This window comes from Vipera berus, assembly GCF_964194415.1.
Source record: "Vipera berus genome assembly, chromosome: 1".
Lineage (NCBI taxonomy): Eukaryota > Metazoa > Chordata > Lepidosauria > Squamata > Viperidae > Vipera > Vipera berus.
Genome location: NC_138202.1, coordinates 155,357,128 through 155,379,094, shown reverse-complemented (window position 1 = coordinate 155,379,094; position 21,967 = coordinate 155,357,128). Strand labels below are relative to the sequence as shown.

The window sequence follows — 21,967 nt, the reverse complement described above, 5'->3', positions numbered from 1 at the left end:
CATGTTTAAATGAATATGCAACATACTAGATCTCACTCAATTTATCTGAGTATGCCAGGTTCAATCTTTCTCCACCAAGGACACTCTTCTGCACCCCCGTAGATCTACGATTTAGAACGTCTCTACAGCAATAAGCACATTTGATTTGTGCTTAGATTGTAAGCCGCCCTGAGTCTTCGGAGAAGGGCGGAATATAAATGGGATTAAAATAAATAAATAAATAAATGCCAGCCTTTGCTTTCATCCACCACCTCTCAGTTGTGTTAAGAAGAGAGGTAGGTGTTCAGTTTACACAGTCTTTTGCTATAGTGAGAAGTACCGTATTGAGCACAAAGACCAAGGAACAAAAAGGGTTAAGGAATTGGGGAATCCCTAAAAATGCAGCCTTCCTAGGCAAACGGGTCAATAAAAAGCATGGGTGAATACAGTCCGGCTGAGGGGCTGCATGCAATTCTTACCCCCACGTTTTCTGTGTACTCCAGCTTCCTCCTTAGTTGTAGCCAAATTTCATTAAGTATGTTAAAATTAAACATGGTTTTAAGACTAGCTAAAGAGGCAGAGGATAAAGGCCTGTATGTAAGGATGGAGAGGGGGATAGGATGTGGTTTTTACTCTGGATACGACTATTAATTTTTTGGCTTATTGTTACCCTTCTTGCCCCACTAATATGTTATCCTCAATTTTTTAAAAAAAATAACGCACAGACTGGACATTTTTCTTTTCTTGGTGGATCAGGGCAGCCTTATTAAAACCAGACATTTCAGCCAAAAGAGGGCAGAGGGGAATACTGGGAGGGAGGAAGACTGAAATCCCCTTGCCTCTTTCATTAAAGGTAAAGGTTCCCCCGCACATGCGTGCTAGTCGTTTCCAACTCTAGGGGCTGGAGCTCATCTCCGTTTCAAAGCCGAAGAGCCAGCACTTGTCCAAGGACGTGTCCGTGGTCATGTGGCCGGCATGACTAGACGCCAAAGGCGCACGGAACGCTGTTACCTTCCCACCGTAGTGGTCCCTATTTTTCTACTTGCATTTTTACATGCTTTCGAACTGCTAGGTTGGCAGAAGCTGGGACGAGGAACAGGCGCTCACTCTGTTACGCGGCACTCGGGATTTGACCCGCTAAACTGCCGACCATCTGATCGACAAGCTCAGCGTCCTAACCCACTGAACCACCACGTCTTTCATTAGGTAGCATCAAAAGGAAAGTACCTTGATGCTTCTTTTTAGGAGATAGGACTCACTGATTCTTTTTTAACAGACAGGTCAAAATGAAACAAAAATCTTATAAGGTTTTTTTAATGGTGTGTAGAAGATATATTTAATATCTCAATACCTTAATTATACTTTATTTCTGAGGGAGGGACTTTAATTCATTCTGAAACTGTAGTAAAAACGGAGCTTCATTTAGCACTATTAGATGAAATTTTGCCTCAAGATAGGAGTGCCTTTCTTTTTAAAGATGGATTGAACTGTGGCATAGTGACAAAAGGAGTAGGCAGCAGTGATATTTGGGGTCCAACGCTTCCTTTTTTTCTTTTTTTGGGAGAACAGTTTTTGAGGACAAAGAGATTTAGTTTTTATAGGTGCATTAAATCTACTGGAGGTTTAATGCATCACGTTTTTTAGTTTCCTGTCCTCAAATGGTTTGATATTGAGGGAAGACATATGGCAATTTTCTTCCTACTCCAATGGTCATCAGTACATATGTTTGAGTATATGTATACTCATGGCCACTAGATGTTGCCATCTTGAAATGTCTTCAGTCACCCATGACCCTGGAGTCAACCAGCTGGAAGCCACAAAATTTGATATAGTAAACCATGACTTTATATGTTATCTTTTGTAATTATAGGACAAAACATAAAAGCTGTGTTCCACTCATTAAGTAACCTGAGCCTCTTCTTGCTGTTTTTTCAGCTGTTCCAGCATCTGCTGGAACTCTGCCTCTTTCTGCTCAGCTTCTTCCATGGTGGCTTGATTCTGCTCTTCATAGGCCATGGCAACAACAGCCAGGATCAAGTTGATCAGGTAGAAAGAACCCAAGAAAATCACCAGGACAAAAAAGATCATGTATGTTTTGCCAGCAGCACGTAGAGTCTATAAAAGAAAATAAAGAATAAAGAATTTTAAAACAGTCCCCCAAAATATATTAGCCTCCTTTTATCTTATAGTCTAGGGCAGGGGTAGGCAACCTTGGCTCTTTTATGACTCATGGACTTCAACTCCCAGAATTCCTAAGTCAGCTGACTCAGGAATTCTGGGAGTTGAAGTCCATGAGTCATAAAAGAGCTAAGGTTGCCTACCCCTGGTCTAGGGAATGAACATGAGACAAATGCTGTTCATAATCTTATTAGGTGAGATGGTCTGACTGTATTAGGTACATGTGTGAGTTTATGTACAAAATTAATCTACAAATAAACCTACAACTGCTGTAATTATCATAGACAAGACTCATCTGGGCTACTGAGCTAATACAGATGGAACTCACCTCCCTTCATCACTGAGACTGAGGTACTTCCCCTATCTTAAACATAAAGAAGAGATTAAGGATAACTGGGACATTCCACTTGAGACTTTTCCAATTCTGTCCACATGCACAATAAGACAGCAGGGAAGAATGCATGGTCCTACAGGCATTGCTTAATTGGAACTCTCTTACCATCAGTAGCCAGGATGACCAATGATGGGAACAATAAAAAATGAAGTTCAGTAATATCTGGAATGCAAGTATAGATTACCAATCTTTGCTTCACTCAGCTGTATTTCAAGATAACATCAAAAATCACTGGCTAGGGACCAAATTAGGAAGAGTGTGTTAAGAATAACACGCTTAACCTTATAACCAAAATGCTAAGCCACAGTAGTTAATGAATATTAACACTAACCAAACTTAGCATGTTACTCAAGCAAATGCATTTGCTATTTCATCCTGCCACGGATGTTGCATAAATATAGCCCATCTGTTATTTCTGTACTTGTGCAATATTATCGTTGCTTCTAATGTACCCATTTGGCAAATTTTAATGATTACATTGAGCAGTATGGTGAGTTGGAGCACAGGCAATAAATACACTACCAGCAAACTTTGTTTTGTACAGAGCAGTGGGATGCTGGTCAGTGTTCTCTATTTCACTTTCTCTTACTCACTTTTCTTCCCATTTCCTTTCGAAAAGCTATCCCTAAGATGAAGATTATGAAAATTATGGAGGTTGAAATCCAGTTCATCTGGAGGATGTTTAACTGGGCAGAGAATACTATCTTACCCCTTCAGTTTTATCTGATTTGTGAAATAAATTCTCAATGCAGGAATAGATGAAATGGTGCCCTACAGATACCGTAGTCAAGTTTACTTTGCTCTTATAAGAGCGATAGGAATTATGAGAGCTGTTAGAGCTTATGAGAACATTTGAAGTTTTCAAGTTGCTGACCCTGAAAGTAATATTTGTCTTTTGGGTGAAAAAAAAATCAACAGTAATTATAACAATGCATTATAACATGATCCACTGAGCATATGCAAAACACTGTGCCTGGGTGTTTTATCCATAATCTACAGGACTATAGGGAAGGTTCCCACAAACCAGTAATAGCTCCTGGTATCAGGGAAGGGAATGCAGCCCATGTTTTGGGTCCATGACATTATGGCTTCATTTCCTTGGTATCTCCTGGTAAGAGAGTCCCTATCTCAGCAAACTTTATGGCTGTGGGGGTTAATAACACGAGGCAGTCTAATACAGTTCCATATATTCCTTTTAGAAAACGAAGTTGGAATGGTTCTCTGTTGCCCAAGGGCTCCAATGTTCATGCCAAAATGATTACCGAAGTTGGATTCCAGTGATGCAAAAAGCGCTGGCTGCATGTAGCCTATCACTGTTCCTTTTCTGGCCAGCAACTCACTCACAGAGGATAGGGACAAGTATTGGGTACTCATTTACATTGTGGAGAATTTGGAGGTCAGAAGGGGGAAAAATGCCTCAAGATTGCAGACCCCTATTTGTCTCCCACACTCTGCCACCTCTCTCTCTCAAAATGATCACCAATTTGAAGTCCCACCTATTTTGGAACACAGGCCTCACTCAGCATGTCAAGTGAAGCCTAGAGTAGCCCTCATGCAATGAAAATTTAAGACCTTGCTATATATACAATTAACTCTCAATGAAATAAGTAGACTTTGAAGTTTTTTATTTGAGCATTTGACTATACAACTGTTATGCTTCAGAAGCAGTTCACCATGACATAACAGTTGTGAGCTTTTGTTTTCAATTCATTCAGGTGCTTATATTAAAATGCTGCTTTACACAGTCAGCCTTGGTGCTACTACTGGTACTTCCTGCTTACAAAGACCCTCACCAGTTGGTAAAGATTTTCCCAGTAGTCCTGAGTCATCAGCCGAAAGAGTGACAAGAAGGCCCAGCTGAAGGTATCAAAACTTGTATAGCCATAGTTGGGGTTTCTACCCGCTTTTACACACATATATCCTTCTGGACATTGACTAGAAAAAGGAAAAAATTGCCATTTTTAAAGATTATCCTAATCAATGTATGCTTTACTACAGATTGAGGCTTGAGCAAGCAGCCTGTCGATTTTCAATAGAATGAAAATTATACTCAGTTGTAAATGTAATATGAAATCATCCAAGAATACCAATTACACACAAAGACTGACCACAATTTGATGCCCTCCATCACTTTTAATTTGGCAATGTGGGATGAAGAATTAAACCAGTTAAAATGCAAAATGTTGGAGGGCATCAAGTTGAGAAAGGCTGATCTTTTTCAATACTAACTAGGGAAAATTATAGATTGGCTAAGCTAAATCCTTAAGGCAGTCTCATAAAATGCAGTCCTACCAGATCAGTATCTCTTTAAATAACAGTTCATGACCAGAAACAAAGAAAGAGGTTTATTTTGAGTTTAGAAATGTTTCCAAGGTTCAAGATAAATAAATACAGTTAGGCTGATAAAGAGAAGTGGAGCAATGTTCATACCTCCTTCCATCTCCAATATTTACAGCTTAAATTTAGCTGCAAATATTTAAGCAGCAAATTTTTGCCCCACCCCCATATTATCAAATTTGAAACACTTCAGATAGTTTTTTTTAAAAGTTACATTGTTTGCCCTTAACCATCCCTTCAGCAGCAATTTCCAAATAAGTAATTTATTATATAAATAATGTATGTATAAAATAGATTATCCTCTTACCCTGCATCTGAACCGTTGCCACACAACAAAGCATCATTTTGTCCTTCCAAGAAGTAAAAGTGACCTATTTGGAAAGAGAATTGGGTACATTTACTTACACTAAAAGTTACTGTTAGCAAAAATAAGCTAAATAGACTTGTGGAATCCTAAAGACTAGCCAATATATTACAACAATGTTATAGGACAGGGGTAGGCAACCTCGGCTCTTTTATGACTCATGGACTTCAACTCCCAGAATGCTGACTCAGGAATTCTGGGAGTTGAAGTCCATGAGTCATAAAAGAGCCGAGGTTGCCTACCCCTGTTATAGGAGGAATACTGTGTAAGTCTATGGTCGTTAAAAATCAGAGTCTGGCAGGACTGTTTCAAACTAACACATTTTATTAAAAGGCACAAGTTTTTCTGAGCTACAGGTCACTTCATAAGTTGCTTAGGAGGATTAAACCGACGTAAGATTGGAATAAGCATGCAGCAAGGGAGAGGAAAAGAGTGGTTATACAGATGCTGATTGTATGTGAAACAGATTATAGTTAGAAACTGTAATGTGTTAAACACTCATTTGTTTGTAAAGACTTTGTGAAACAGCCTGACATATGGGAATTCAGCAGTCTCTCATTCTGTGATGTTGGAATCATTTCTTTGCTCCAAAATAGCAACCTTGAGATCTGTAATCAATATTCTGGGAGTTTAAAATACTCTGATATTACTTTCTTCTTGTTTTAAGTCTTGTTGCCAAGCCTGTCTCCATTAATTTTTTTGTACAAAGTCTGATCTGTTTGTTCAATGTAGCACTCAGCGGGGCATTGCTCTCCCACTAATGCTGTAGATGCTACAACTGCCAGCAATGTCTAAAAAGGTCACACTGGAGCCCTCTGGATTTTTGCATCTGCTGGACATGTGGTCCATCTACATGTCAGAACAAATCTGTAAATCTTTAGATATTTTTCAATTGCATCTAATTATGGCAAAAAAAAATATCCCCAACTTTTTTTCCCCTGTGTATGAAGTTGCCTTCAAGTCATTGCTAGCTGATGAGTGCTTGCAATATATCATCTTTAGCAGTATAAATGTTTTCCTGTATTCTGACATCATCTAAGGATAGCCTTAAAGTGTACAGAAACTATTAGTCTTTGCCACCATTACTTTTCAGGGAAATGAGCAGACTGTTACTGGTCTCTTCCACATGCCCTCCTCATCCTGATATCAAAGTGGCTTACTCATTATTGGTTGAGGAGAAAGCAAGCCTCCAGTTCAGTGCCAGACTGTCCCAGAAGCCAGCTAAAGCCAGATCAAATTTGTTTTCATCATTGGAAAAATGGAACAAGCCCTCATCTGCAGGGGAAAACCTTCTGGGTCCTAAAGGGAGGCTGGTGACTTTCAAATGGCTCATTGAAGGTTCCCCTCCCCCTCCCCCAATCTCTAATCTCAACATAGGCCTCCCCAGCCATTCCTCTTTTGTCTGGATGTCAGAGTGTCTAGACCAGGGGTCTGCAACCTGGACAACTTTAAGACTTGTGGACTTCAGCTCTCAGAATTCTGGGAGCTGAAGTCCACAAGTCTTAAAGTTGTCCAGGTTGCAGACCCCTGGTCTAGAACTTTTCTAGCTATTAGGGATTCCCCCCCCCCCATGGGGGCCGGGGTTTTCTAATCCACGGGCTTTCTTCCCATTTTGGGAGGAAGATCCAAGTGACTGGGAGCAGAAGCAACGGAAGCACAATAGCCATGGTGACAGGAATATCATGTTGGCATCAATTTTTGTTGATTGAAGAATGGCTGAATAGTATTTCAATTCAGCAAAAAGGAAAGGCCTTTTAAATGCCCCCTAATCACTTTTTTTTGGGCTTGTGTTCTACTAGACTGGTATGGCGGTCTCTCTGGAATGTATCACTATTTTTTTTTAAAAAGTCATCCACAATCTAAGATGGTACAAAATGCTATTTGCCACCATTTAAACCACAATTTAACATATTTTCTTAACGTTTGCATCATTACAGGTAGTCCTCAACTTACAACGGTTCATTTAGTGACCATTCGAAGTTACAACGGCACTGAAAAAGTGATTTATGACCGTTTTCACATGTATGACCGTTGCGGCATCCCTATGGTGATGTGATCAAAATTCAGACACTTGGCAACTGACTCATATTTATGACGATTGCAGTGTTCCAGGGTCATGTGATCAGCTTTTGCAATCCTCTGACAAGCAAAATGAATGGAGAAGCCAGATTCACTTAACAACCACGTTACTACCTTAACAATTGCTGTGATTCACTTAACAAGTTTGGCAAGAAAGGTCGTAAAATGGGACAAAGTTCATTTAGCAAATGTCTCACTTAACAACAGAAATTTTGGTCTCAGTTGTGGACATAGGTCAAGGACTACTTGTAGTAAAAAACAACAGAATGAACTAGCAAACCAACTACTATATCATTTGCTTGGAATGCACCATATCTGCTAAGGAAAACCTTTGGAGGAAAGCTTAAAACGTAAAGAATGTAAGTTTTAAGGTTTGATTTTAACATTTTATGTTTTAACTAAGATGCAACTGTACGCTGCCCAGAGTTACCCTATGGTAAGATGGGCGGCCAATACATTTTATAAACAAACAAAATAAATAATCAGTTCTTACTGTCATCCCTGACATAATCTTCCCAGTTAAAAGTGGTCACTGTCGTATTTACAAAGGTACCATTTTCTCCCATTGTGCTATTGAAGTAGGAAGTGATGTTTATTTCAAAAGTAGAATTGTCCGGTGGCCAAATCAGGCATTTGTGCCTCAAGTTCCCCATGAAAAGTTGGAGCCCTATTAGTGCAAATACACTCAGACAAAACACGGTCAAGATCATGACATCTGAGAGCTTCTTCACAGACTGAATGAGGGCCCCTACAATTGTCTTCAGGCCTGCAAGCCAAGAAGAAGAAAAACAATTTTGATATAGTGTTCAAGACTTCATAAGAATGTGTTGATTCAAGTACTTTTTCATGCGGTATGGCAATGAAATGAATTGTCTTTGTGAGTTTCATGAAAAGCCTGATTGCCTATGAACATGAATGAGTAGCTGTTAAGTATACGCTGATCTCAAATTTAATATATAAATAAAATAGATTTATATTTATAGGTAAATATACATTGTATGTAATCAGAGAAACACTTGGCCTAAGCAAAACATATGATTTTGCTATCCATGCTGTATCTCTGTGGAAAAGCACATTATTTTTATTTGCTGTGTTTCTTGCCCAAACCTTTATTGTGAGACCGCTTTGTAAAGTATTCAACAATGTGCCTCAGTTTATGTTTATTAATAAGTGTATATGATATAAACTATTTTAATGATACTGGATTAAATCTTATGGTGTAAAACAGGTGATGGTTTGGAGAAGACAGACAACTTCTAGGAAATCCCCATGCATGGCCCATGCTATATTTCATGTTCTGCATATTTAGCACATTATATTTTTTAAAAAGCATATAAACAACAGATTGCAAGTTTATTTGAAGTGCCTGCAAAAAATGATAAAATTTGCATCAATATGAAAGCCTCACTATGTTGGCTTTTACTTTAAAAGTGGAAAGCTTGATGTCATAAGATGCAAACTGTATAGCCACTTACTGCAAATGTCTCATGCAAGAATGTGTTAAACACAAAGGCTGGACTGGAAACAAAACTTAAGCTGTAATATTTAAAAAGCAAAGAATCACATTAGACTGAAAGTAATGTTTTCGATTCTTGCTTTTTATTTTTGCTTCTACTGCGCAGTGAGCAACATGGCTTATGCTTAAAAAGGTGATTTCATCTTCCATGGAGTTCTAAAAAGTCAGCCTCTGAGTTTAACCTAGCTCTCACCTGGAATGACTGATATTGTTTTCAATGCCCGGAGAACTCTGAATGTTCTCAACGCTGAGACATTGCCCAGGTCCACAAATTCTGTCACATATCTGTAATAGGGGAGTTCACACACAAACACAATGACAACACACGAAAAACAGCTGGAAATACCAGGGGCCTGGCACTTCGTCAAGCCACTCCTTACCTGGGATTACAGAAATAGTTTTCAAAGCTCTCAATACTCTGAAAGTTCGAAGAGCTGAAACATTGCCTAGGTTTACAAATTCTGTTATATACCTGTAGAATTAAACCACAGTTATTCAGAATTGAGGCAGAGCGTAGGCTACTTGCTGGGGGATCTTTAATTAACACCTTATCTCTCTCTTTGCTGCAATTACCTTGTGTTTACTAATATGCTTTCCTGACCTTCAAATTAAATAAGTCAATGCACAAATCATATTGTTATTAGTGAAAATTAATTTGGGAATTTGAGAAGTGGTGTATTAATTTATCATAAGCAAGTGGCCAAACACACTAGTTTGCTCTGTAGCCCAGACTGCTTCTGATATGCTAAAAAAATAAATAACATGAATAAGGGAGATTAGATTTATTGTTATAGAAAACGTTGAAAATACTTTTCCTTCTTGAATAAACTTTTCTCCTGAGATCGCTCTCTATTAAATTCTTCAAAAGAAAAATAATCAGAACACAATGAAACACTTACGCGAATGTTATAACTGTGAAATCCAACCAATTCCAGGGATCCCGGAGGAAGGTGAAACCTTCTAAACAGAAGCCCCTTGCAAGAATTTTTATTAGTGATTCAAAGGTATAAATTCCAGTGAACGTGTATCTGAGGAAAATTTCAGCACAAAAATTAAAGGAAAACAATTGTTAATCGTACTAATTATATATACACAACACTTTCAAAGGTACCAATTAAAAATTAAAACGGAGAAAATGCCAGAAATTTAAAATAGCGAACGATTCTGTTCTGGGGAATAAAGAAATGACACGGTGATAATTCAAAAGGACAAAAAGCAGATGGGAGCAACAGTTCCACTTAATGTTACATTTAACAGGTGAGGTATTTGAAGGAAGGAAACTGCAAGGAATTATTATCCAATATGCAAGGATGTACATAAAAGCTATAGGCAAGTAAATATAAGCTTGCAAATTATAGAAAATACGTATTTCCGCTAGTGAGAATCATGCCAATGGAAGTACTTGAAATGAAGGTAGCATTGTAACTCACTGAATAGAGCACAGGCCTTGCTTTCAGGTCCAGTTTACATCACATTTTCTTATGCATAAACTTAATGGGCACTAAATACTGTAATCCAGGACAATTTGCATAATTTGTAAGAAACAATGTTATGAAACTCATTATTGAAGTTTGCTTGCCATTAGAATAAGTCAGTTGATTACTGCATGTAAAAACACAGTTTCTGGATTTGTTAACATGTTGAATGGAAATAAAATTTGACTTACTCTACATTCTTTGTCCATTCTGGAGGATTGCTCATGGTCATAAATACACAGTTGGTCAAAATAGTGCACATAATAAGCATGCTGAATAATGTATTAATAATTAAGGAAAACATAGTTGAAAACACATTCTAAAAATTATCACATCAACAATGTAGTTTGGCTTATTTTCAGAATCAGTAACTTTTCTATATTTAGATAATGCTCAAAGAGAATTTCCAAACTTTTCTACATTGTTCTGGGTTTTTTTAACAGTAAACATTTAAATAAGCTGAAATTAAAATAAATAAATAGATTTTTATAGAAATGAAAGATGGGGAAAAAAGTTACCTCTTTATTAAAAGTCAAACCAGGTAATTGCAACAACATGTTGGGGGCCAGTATAACACCAGAATACAAATAAGTTGACAAGGCCACAAAACAGAAAGGACAAGCAATCAGGGAAGAACATTTTGTCATGGAGGAAAAATAGTATTCAGCTCAACATCTGCTGAATTTTTATAGGGCAAAACTATGCTCTGTAAGACACTGATTACTAGTAAACACTAATAATTCTGAACCATTAATGTTTCACGGCTCAAATATACTCTAACATTTTATCTTCTGGAAACTGATTTAAAGTTAGATTTTATACTTTCCAAAGGCAACCTCGTATGAGCCTCACCCTTCTAAGGTAGTCCTGGTGGAATAATTAGATCATTTTTTTGTTCTTTTAGGGAGAAATCAACAAGCATTTGACTGGTTTCACAACAGTTGTATGCTTATTAATAGAAGGACTTAAGAAAGTGGTGGTAAGAAGAACAGCAATTCCAGGAGTGTCTGCAAGGGATCAAAAAAGTCAAAATGGTGGCCACAGTCAGGTGATTAAAGCCCTACCCTACCCTTTTTTTTACACAGGTAAAAAAAAATATTAGTACACTGGTAGTATGGCCATCATCTTGACTTTTTTGCTTTCCTTCATGAGGTAAAGGCTGAGTCATGCAAAGAATAATTCAAGATTTGTGTTACCATCAACAGCATAGAATTCTTCCCTGTCACCATCTTACTAGAAATGTTTTCTTGTCTATGAGGCATTAAATGGCCACATGATGGCAGCATAAAATAAAACATGTTGAGAGCTGCTTTATTTGAAGGGCTGGGTATTACATATGCATTTCACCTACCTAGTGGGTGCTCAGAACAGTATATAAGGGATTATTGGGATGAACTGCTAAATTAGCATGCACAATTTTTATTCACATTTTACTAAAGATTTTCAATGTGATGATTCTTAAGAAGAAAGAGGCTTCTGCCAAGCAGTATTGGTTCAACGACCAGAGGCCTTTTCTGAAAATTCATGGGGATGTAAAGAATGGAACTGGGGGCCTCCTTCTTCTAATAAGAGAATCTTAACATTTAGTTTTTTATAGGATGTTTCCCTTCTAAGTCTGTTTCATTCCCCACACAGGTACAACCAGGCTGTTCATTAAGAAATTTATAGAACATAGCCATTGAGGACAAGAATGTGGTTGTAAGGCTCAAAAGAATATTTGTGAAAGATAGCTCTCAAAATCATAAAAATATGAATTCATATTCATATTCATATTGAATTCATATTACATTGAGAATAAGTAACATGAAATACATGAGACATTTTAAAATAGGTATGTGTTGATGGTGCTGAAACAATGGAATCTACTCAGTCTCTACAGCTGGTCCAATGTACTACATGTTCAAATAGTAAAAAAAAATGACATACATAAATTTATTAAAACAACAAACCAATAAAATTTATTAACTTGACTATATGGATCTGATGTACATAGGATTCCACTGTAAGGTACTGAGGTTAGGAGTATAAAAACTGCAAAAAATGAAGGTCATGCTGCTTGATTGACATGAGCACTGGCTGTTCATTAATATTTTGTGTGCCTTGAAATTAGAGAGAAACTGCCTTGCACAAAATCTTGCAAACTTCACAGATGAATGGAGTAGTATAATTTTCTTCTCCACATTACATTTGCTCTAGTTTATCTAAGAACCGGTAATCAAACTTCTCTCACAATTTTCAAGATCAATTGTAATATAGATTCAGAGTAATTATACCATACTAAAATTACATGAAAACACACAAGTGATTTCTACCTGAAAAGGAATATTTAATTCTGTATAAAAAGGAAAACAAAGCCTTACTATGTGCACCTAAGGTTGCATTAAATGCATATACAACTTTTGTGCGTATATATAAAGCAAACCTCAACTATTTTTTTTTAGAGAAAGTCAAAGTGTAGTTGACAGGTTTGAGTCACAATGCAAAGCTTTGAGGGCTATTAGAATATACAGAAGAAAAGAAAGTCCAGTTGCCTTGTGAAAAGCATCTTTGGGACAACTATGACCTGGATGACTGAGAATCTCCGTAGACATACAGAACAAAACACTGGGAGCACCTTAGTAAGAATGTCTATTGAATGTTCATCATTTATGCAGTGGATAACAAGGAGACATCCTCATGATTTATTGGATGAATACAAAATGCAGCATCTTACAAGTTATGGATGAGTTTCAGCAGACATAACTTCTAGACTGCTCCAAGTTTATATTTTGAACATCTGTTTAACTGTCTGAAAATAACTGTGAAAGATCTAATAAATCAATTTATATATAGCATGGATCCTGAGAATTTAGCAGAAGATTCGGGGATATTTTTCAAGAGGCACACTCAGTTCACATGGAAATTTGATTTGTCTTGATATGCATAATTACAGCCCCAGGAATTGGAAATGGCTCTTCCAATATAAGCCAAATCTCCCATTTATCTCACTGCAGGGAAAGAACAATTGGCAGATGAATTCATTTTAAGAAAAAGCACATATCCTTATTGATTTTACTGAGGACCTCCTGATAACCATCTAAAAATCACAGGGTCAAGAGTTCAAATCACTGGTGTTTAGTATAATAAAGCAAAATTCAAAAGCAGGTTCAGAGAAATAAAGGCTGCAGACAAGAAATCATGGAGAGAAACAGAAATTTAAAAAGGAAGGCTTTTTAACATCTTTTTTTAAAGCTCTGCACTTCATGAATGGGTGGAGGGCAACATCAGCAGAAATGGGTAAATAAATAAAATAAAAAATGAAGAAATGAGTAAGAGGCAAAAAGAGAAAATACACGGGCAAAACAGGAAATAAACAAACAACCCCCTATAGTTTAAATAATCAAAATACTGAAAACAGAAATAGCATTATTTCAATCATTATGAACTAAGAACTTGAAAAGGATATGAATGTACCAAAATCTTGATAGCTATTTTTCTAAGAGGGTTGAAAGGAGTTAACAGGTACACAGCAGATGTGGCACTGAATCGGAATATTGCCTTTCCTCTATTCAATACTATAAATGTCTAGAAAAAATGTAACAATAATGGAGAAAATTGGACTCAGAACCTGTAAAATGGGTTCTGCATTGGTCTGTCATATATACAAAAGCATCTATTAAAGCAGCAGTTACAAATATAGAAGGTAATCTTTCTGTCCCACTATCTAATCTTATTCAACCAACATGATTCGTAGTGGGTTCATCAACTAAGCAAATACTTTCTCTAACATGGAGCCAGACTTATACAACCAGTTAAAAATCTAAATATTGTACACTACATTAAGGAGCAAAAGCTAGATTTTGACAGCATGAGAAAAACTTTTTCTTTCTGTGGTTTTAATTATAGACTAGTTTCTCAACAGCTTCAGCATCGGTCAGTAACTCAGCTGTTTCCTCCCCCCACCCCCAACATTTTAATCTATTGAGATCAATGGCTTAGACAAGTCTAGTAACACTGCAGAGTTCTTCGCTACCAAATAAGGAAAGCTCATTAAAAACTTCTTTTTATCAGGACATGAGTCTCAACAACTAAACCTCTGTTCAGGCCAGTGCCGAGGTAGATCGCGGGGGGGAGGAGCGGGGGTCGGTTGCCTCTGGGGCCCCAGGGCTGGTCGTGGGATTACCTATTCCCACGATGTCAGGGAATGGCAGCAGGTGTAGGAGCAGAGGGCCGTATCGATCTCAGGGAAGGCCTCTCCGCTGCTTACAAGCGGTGAGGCACTCTGACCCTCTAGCTCCGCCCCGAGGTCCCGGGAGTGAGGATGTGCAGCCTCCTGAGCTCCGGCTGGTGTACTTGAATGCCAGGTCGGTCGCTAATAAAGCTCCTCTCGTCCACGACTTGGTCGAGGGTGAGCAGGCGGACCTGGCTTGCATCACGGAGACTTGGTTGGGCCCAGAGGGCGGGATTCCTCTGGTTGATCTTTGCCCACCAGGTTTCCGGGTGCTACACCGGCCTCGGGCTCAGGGTAGGGGTGGGGGTGTGGCTGTTGTTATGAGGGAGACCTTGTGTCCGCGGGAGGCCACCGTCCCCCAGATAGTCAGGTGTGAGTCTCTCTTTTTGAGATGCGGCCCTGGTGCGCAGTTGGGCTTGCTGCTGGTGTACCTTTCGCCTAGTCACGCAGCAGCAGCCCTGCCTGAGCTTCTCGATGTCCTCTCTGGGTTGGTGATTGAGTTGCCGAAACTTATAGTTTTGGGGGACTTCAATTTACCATCGCTGGGAGGATCATCTGAGTTGGCTCGGGAGTTCATGGCTTCCATGACGGCCATGGACCTGACACAAGTAATTTCGGGACCGACTCATGAGGGAGGCCACACCCTTGACCTAGTTTTCTTATCTGGACAGTGGTTAGATGATCTTGGTGGGGGCTCCCCAATTGTTATGCCCCTGTCATGGACCGATCATCATCTCCTGCGGCTGGTCTTCCGTTTTGCCACCCCCCGCCGTGGGTGCGTGGAACCAATTAAATGGTACCGCCCCAGACGCTTAATGGATCCTGAGAGGTTCCAGGCGGCACTGGGGTCCCCACCTGCCTCCTTTGCTCACAGCTCGGCAGATGCCTTAGTGGAAGCCTGGGAAAGGGCAGCCACTGAGGCTCTTGACCGAGTTGTACCCTTGCGGCCCCTGACCCGGTGCAGATCCCGTCGAGCTCCATGGTTTTCCGCGGCGCTCCGGGAGATGAAGCGTCGGAGACGGGGCCTAGAGAGCGGTTGGAGATCCAGCCGATCCGAATCCGACCGATTGCGACTAAGAGCCTATATTAGGTCTTATCTCGCTGCGATAAGGGAGGTGAGGTCTAACCACTTCGCTACCCTTATCGCGTCCGCAGATAATCGCCCGGCCGCCCTGTTTAGGGTGACTCGCTCCCTCCTGAATCAAGAGGTGAGGGAAGAACCCTTGCAGGGTCGTGCCGAGGAGTTTAACCAACATCTGTCGGACAAAATCGCTCGGATTCGGACCGGTTTGGACTCTGACTGGGCAGAGTCTGACGATCAGGACACGGGCGGTCTTGTCGATATTACCTGGGAGGAGTTTGATTCTGTGACTCCGGAGGAAGTGGACAGGATTATGGGGAAGCTGAGCTCCACTACATGTTTATTGGACCCGTGCCCTTCCTGGCTGGTTTATGCAGCCCGGGAAAGGACGCGCAGCTGGTTCCAGGCAGTTATATCGGCTTCTTTGAGTGAGGGTATCTTCCCTGCCGTCTTGAAAGAGGCGGTGGTGAGGCCTCTCCTCAAGAAGCCTGCCTTGGACCCAGCTGTATTGAACAACCTTCGTCCGGTCTCCAACCTTCGCTTCCTTGCGAAGGTTGTTGAGAGTGTGGTGGCGCATCAGCTCCCTCTGGTCCTGGATGAAGCGGATTATCTAGACCTGTACCAATCGGGTTTCAGGCCCGGGTACAGCACGGAGACGGCATTGGTCGCGCTGGTGAATGATCTCTGGAGGGCTCGGGACAGGGGACATTCCTATGTTCTAGTCCTATTAGACCTCTCAGCGGCTTTCGATACCATCGACCATGGTATCTTGCTGCGGCGTCTCAGGGGATTGGGAGTGGGAGGCACGGTTTTACAGTGGTTCTCCTCCTATCTCCAGGGACGTTCGCAGTCGGTGTTGACAGGAGGGCAGAGGTCGACCGCGAGGTCTCTCGTTTGTGGAGTTCCTCAGGGGTCGGTCCTCTCGCCTCTCCTGTTCAACATCTATATGAAACCGCTGGGTGAGATCATTCGTGGTTTTGGAGTTGGGTATCATCAGTATGTTGATGATACCCAGCTTTTTCTTTCTACCCCAAACCACCCCAGTGGTGCCCTCAACGTGATGGCCCGTTGCCTGGAGGCGGTTCGGGTCTGGATGGGGAGGAACAGACTTCAACTCAACCCCGACAAGACTGAGTGGCTTTGCATACCTTCATCCCGGGTCTATTCGGATATTCCATCTCTTTCTATGGGGGGTGAATTATTACCCCCTGTAGATAGGGCTCGCAACTTGGGAGTCCTCCTAGATTCACGGCTCACCTTGGAAGACCACATAGTGGCTGTGACTAGGGGGGCTTTCGCCCAGGTTCGCCTGGTGCGCCAGTTGCGGCCCTATCTAAGCCGGGATGATTTATGCACGGTCACTCATGCGCTCGTGACCTCTCGTCTAGATTACTGCAACGCTCTCTACATGGGGCTGCCCTTGAGGACCACCCGGAGGCTCCAACTGGTACGGAATGCAGCCGCGAGAGTTGTGCTGGGAGTCTCCCGATACTCCCATGTTACACCTCTGCTCCGTGAGCTGCATTGGTTACCAGTTGTCTTCCGGGTGAGATTCAAGGTACTAGTAATGGTGTTTAAAGCCCTACATGGCAGGGGTCCGGAGTACCTCAGGGAACACCTGCTGCCGGCATCAACCTCCCTGCGCCCTGTGCGTTCCCACAGAGAGGGTCTCCTCAGGGTGCCACCGATCAGAGAATGTCGATTGGTGGCCCCCAGGGAGAGATCCTTCTCTGTGGGCGCTCCGGAACTATGGAATCAGCTACCGGTAGAGCTCCGGATGGCGCCCGATCTTCGCTCCTTTCGCCGCGATCTGAAGACGTTTTTGTTCGAACAAGCCGGCCTGGCCTGATGGGGGATTGGTGGGGTTTTTATTTTTGTATTTCTATTGTTGTATTTTTGGGGTTTTTATAAATGTAGTGTATTAATTGTTTTAATGGGCAACTATTTAATCTTCTTTTAATATTTGTAACTTTGTATTTTATTCTTGCCCTGTGCACCGCCCTGAGTCCTTCGGGAGAAGGGCGGTATAGAAGTATTAATAAACTAAACTAAACTAAACTAAACAGTATTATAAGCTGCAGTTGGTGACTTTTGTATGCCTGGGAAAGCTGCATAAAGAAATGATGATATATGGTGCACCATGCTTCACGTACTTCACTTTGTAACTGTGACTATACTTTAAAAAAATGTTATGCCTTCCAAAATCTCTGTAAAAATTATGTAATATGTGGAGGGTCTTGCAAACCCAATAAATGCAGATAGGAACTCTAATTTTACTAGAGTTTGGGAAAATTTGTAGTGAATATATTCTGCTTTCTATTTCGGGTTCCCCTCAAATTCCAGCAATTTCAGGACATACTCTGTATTTTGTTAGCATATGATAGGGGAATGGTAATTGTGATATATAGCGGTTGCTTAATCTTCAGAAAGTCTCCTGGTAGCTCTCATTCATGAACTAGAACCCATTGGTATGAATTTAAAGTTACAATTATCCTACTAAGAAGCTGACAGATGGTAAGTTCGGTATCATTTGCATATTGATAGTATCTCACTCCCAGTGAATCAATGACCTCTCTTCACAGTCTCCTGTCTATAATGAACCGCAGCAGAGGAAGGATATCCACAAGTGATTACCTGATGAGCTGATTTCAATTCCCCATCCATCACAGATTGGACCTGCTCCCTCATAAAATAAAAGACAGCACATCCAACTCCCAGTCCTCTAAGCAGCCTAGCAGGGTGACCTGCTTAATAGTATCAAATACCCCTGAGAGATATAATAATACCAGAATGGATGCATTCCCTCAAAGTGTTGAAGGTCATCTACCAGGGTAAAATGCATTTTTATTCCACAACTGAATCCAAACTGAGGATATGAGCGCCCTATTCACTTCATCAGAATTCACAGATCAAAAGGGGTCCTCAATAATGTTGCTGGCTGTGCTTCAGGCATCACTTCTGATTCTGCCCGTGAATAATCAAGATTACAGAGAATGTGAGCAGCGTTAATTGCAAAATCTTGTGACAAAAAGTCACAAGAGATTTTCCTGCTCCTATTTCTCTATCAGGAAGCAGTCAAATTTAAACAAGTGCCTCCCCACACTTAAAGTCACAGGTGCTAGGCTTGACCATACAGGTAGTCCCTGATTTACGACCATTGATTTAATAACCATTCAAAGTTATGAAAGTTCTTTTAAAAATGCAAAGACTGACCCTTGCATTCATGACTGCCACAGCATCCCTCTGGTCATGTGATCAGAATTGGCAACTGACATGTATTTAGGCTTCCAACAAGTAAATTCAATGGGGGAAGCCAGATTTGCTTAACTGTGGTGATTCATTTAACAATCATGGCAAAAAGGTAATAAAATTGGGCATGACTCACTTATCAACCCCATTGCTTAGAGAAAGAAGTTCTGGATCCAGTTATAGTGAGAACCTCCTGTAGTTTGTACCCCAGCGCAGTCAGATTATATTTCAATCTACTTTCCTTTCACTGGCCCTTCAACTCTAGCTTGTAACATATCTTGTCCCATAAGTCCTGGTAAAACAAGGAACACCCCCACCTCCAATCCCAGTGTCAACCAGCATAGGAAGAGGCTGCTTGGGAAGAATCATACTAAGCTTCCCTTCATGCCAGAAGTCCATCAGGCACTCAGTGAAACAGCCTAACAGATCATATGAAACTCTCCAAGAACCTTCTGGAATCCATCAAAGTCCATTAGATCTTGAGGAAGACCTTCCTCATGGGCCCATTTTCCTTGTAGAGGGTAGGAGCTGTGAAAATGCCATCTGGACCAGGAAATGATCTGATGTGTTAAAGGACTCCGTCTAATGTCACCATATCCAGATCACATACCAATTATTCTGCGCTAAAGATGGGGTCAAACATGCATCTGCTGGGGTGATTATGTCCATGATCTTATGCTAAAAAAAAACCTCTAGTTGTTCTATGCAGTGAAGTTAAAAAGCCATTATATCATTTTTATTTTGAAAGAGTTGCTCAAATCTCAAGAACCCAGGAACCAGGAATTGGTTTAGGCAAGAGTTATAGGCATTCAAACAATACTACAAACATCCTGCTAAGTGGGTTGTATGAAAAGGAACTTTACCTTTTACTTTTTGTTTAGCCCTTTTTATCAAAAGAGCTCTACTCAGAATAAATAAGTGGAATGAAGTTTTGGAAAGTACTCATTGAGCAGGATTTGGTATGTATCCTCTGAGAATATAAAAACATGTATCTTGCTGCTCTTACACATTTCCTCATAGAAGAAATTATAAGGAAAAATAATGTTCTGCTCTTAAAGCTTACAGTGGCCTTCTCCAAATGCTGCATTAACATATGGAATTCCCAGAAAGGTTGACATTACCTTTCTAGCTATGAATTCTGGGAGATAGGCACGTGAAGGATAGCGGGCTGGAGAGGACCAGGCCAAAGAATTATTTTAATTGTAGACTAGTTAAATTGAAAGCAGGAAGAGGGGATTATTTCATAAGATTTATTGCCTACAAGAATACCTTCCCATTTTTTAAAATAGCAAGTCAGAGTCAGGTTGTTCAAATGCTAAAGATCTGACAGCAACCCAGATAGCTGTAGGATAGCATAGAAATCAAATCATTTTTGTTAAATATTTTTTTTCAATCCTTTTCCTCCAGATGTGTGAATACTAAAGATATAATAAAACCGCTTCACATACAATGGGGCGGAGGTGGGGAACAGCATATTTAGAATACTGTAATATTCCCCCTACGTAATGCTTTATTTGTGAGCATAAATGAACAAAAGTAGTAATCCTTACTTATGTGATAATAATTTGAGATATAGAAATTACCCTCCAACCTACTGGCTAAAGAGGACTCTGCAGAATTTCCCTCCTCCCAAATTCTTTGTTAAACTCCCAGCAGAGGACTCACTTTTTTGTTAAGGTAATAGGGGTCCAGGTCCTCCAGCGGCTCAGACACCATCCCCGGAGGTATGTCTCCATATATAAAGGGCAGTGATCTGCCAGCTTCCAAATCGCTGTTCGGTTTTGGTCCATTTTCATCATCATCCACGTCTTTGCGCTCTTGCTTGGACTTCTTAGCCTTTTCCTCGGCAATGCGTTGTTCAATAGCTGCCAGTGACTCTTTCGTAAAAAAGTGGAAGCTGTCAGGTCCTGGTGGTACCAGCACTGACTGTGCCATCTTTTCATCCTGCAGCTCTTAATTACAGTTGTGCCCCATGCATAAAAAAATGCTAGGATACAGAAAAAACATATAAAAAGATTGGTATCATTCTCTCTGGATCAACACAGAAATGCTTGTTTATTATTTTTCTTCAGGGAACTCAATTGGCTAGGTTACAAAAGGGATAGTAGGGCTTTTTTTGTCAATTTATTCATTGATTTTCTTAGCAACCAGTTCTCCTCCTCTTTCTTATATCCTTTAAACACCTAAGACAAAGGAAATCAAATTCATTCTCAAGAAAATCAGCTTTCTTATGATCAGCAATGCATTGGCAATGATGTAAAGAATGCTCTGTGCTGAACACATTATTTTCCTATTTTTTAAAATAATAGTGTACAGCAGCTTTGTTTGCAATCCGCAGCACAAGTGAGCAGCCATACTTTGGTTTACAGTGTTGTGTAAATCCAGTCAGAGTACTTTATTAGGAGACTTCCAAATACCAGCATTTCTGTCTGTCTGAATTCAGTACAAAATGCAGATCTATTTGATGATTAGAACATGACAAGCACAGGGATAGTTACATAGCTATAACTGTCAGAGAACAGCCAGCCAGTAAATGATCACAATAATTCCAGACCACTAAATGAGTACCTCACTTAATGGTTTCTAGCCCAAGTTGAAACACATTTTCTTTACCCTTATCAAAATAAATTGCTAGTATTCCTTGGTTTATACATCCTCCATGGCAAACTTCTGTTGTATTCAACATTTCCAATGCTGACATACCAGCAATTCTGCATATACCACCATACTATTATAATTAGATCCTAAAAGATGGGAAATGGGGTGGATCAAAATCTCTCCAATTAGAACTGAAATAATCATTATAGATGTAAGGCAGTAATGCCATAGAATTTTGCAATGAATATGTCATTTTCTCTCAGATAGAATACCACTATCACAGGAATATATCAACATTGCTCAATAATTTTGGTATCAAATCACGAAATCAATCTTGCATAAGAATTTACTCTGTGTGCCTTTATCTAGATCTCAGCTAATGACAGGCCACCACCCTGAAAAACTTACTTAAATTCAATCAGTGAAAGACAAAATGTAATAGAAAAGTAAAGTGTAATAAAACATATTATTAATTTGAGATACACTGTATCTGGATGATGCAATGAA

General features: G+C 40.1%; 1 protein-coding gene across 1 annotated transcript in view; it reads right to left on the bottom strand.

The window, feature by feature from the left end:
• LOC308664431 (sodium channel protein type 2 subunit alpha-like) overlaps positions 1 to 20,797 on the bottom strand; it is a gene marked incomplete at both ends in the record, with an annotated part of 61,466 nt that extends 40,669 nt beyond the window's left edge. Inside the window, 10 exon segments of the mRNA XM_081321667.1 lie at positions 1,888 to 2,094; positions 4,345 to 4,486; positions 5,196 to 5,259; positions 7,825 to 8,097; positions 9,041 to 9,216; positions 9,218 to 9,319; positions 9,747 to 9,875; positions 10,514 to 10,611; positions 13,776 to 13,886; positions 20,528 to 20,797. Of these exon segments, the coding sequence (XP_081177793.1) occupies positions 1,888 to 2,094; positions 4,345 to 4,486; positions 5,196 to 5,259; positions 7,825 to 8,097; positions 9,041 to 9,216; positions 9,218 to 9,319; positions 9,747 to 9,875; positions 10,514 to 10,611; positions 13,776 to 13,886; positions 20,528 to 20,797 (1,572 nt within the window).
• Between the last annotated feature and the right edge of the window lie 1,170 nt (positions 20,798 to 21,967).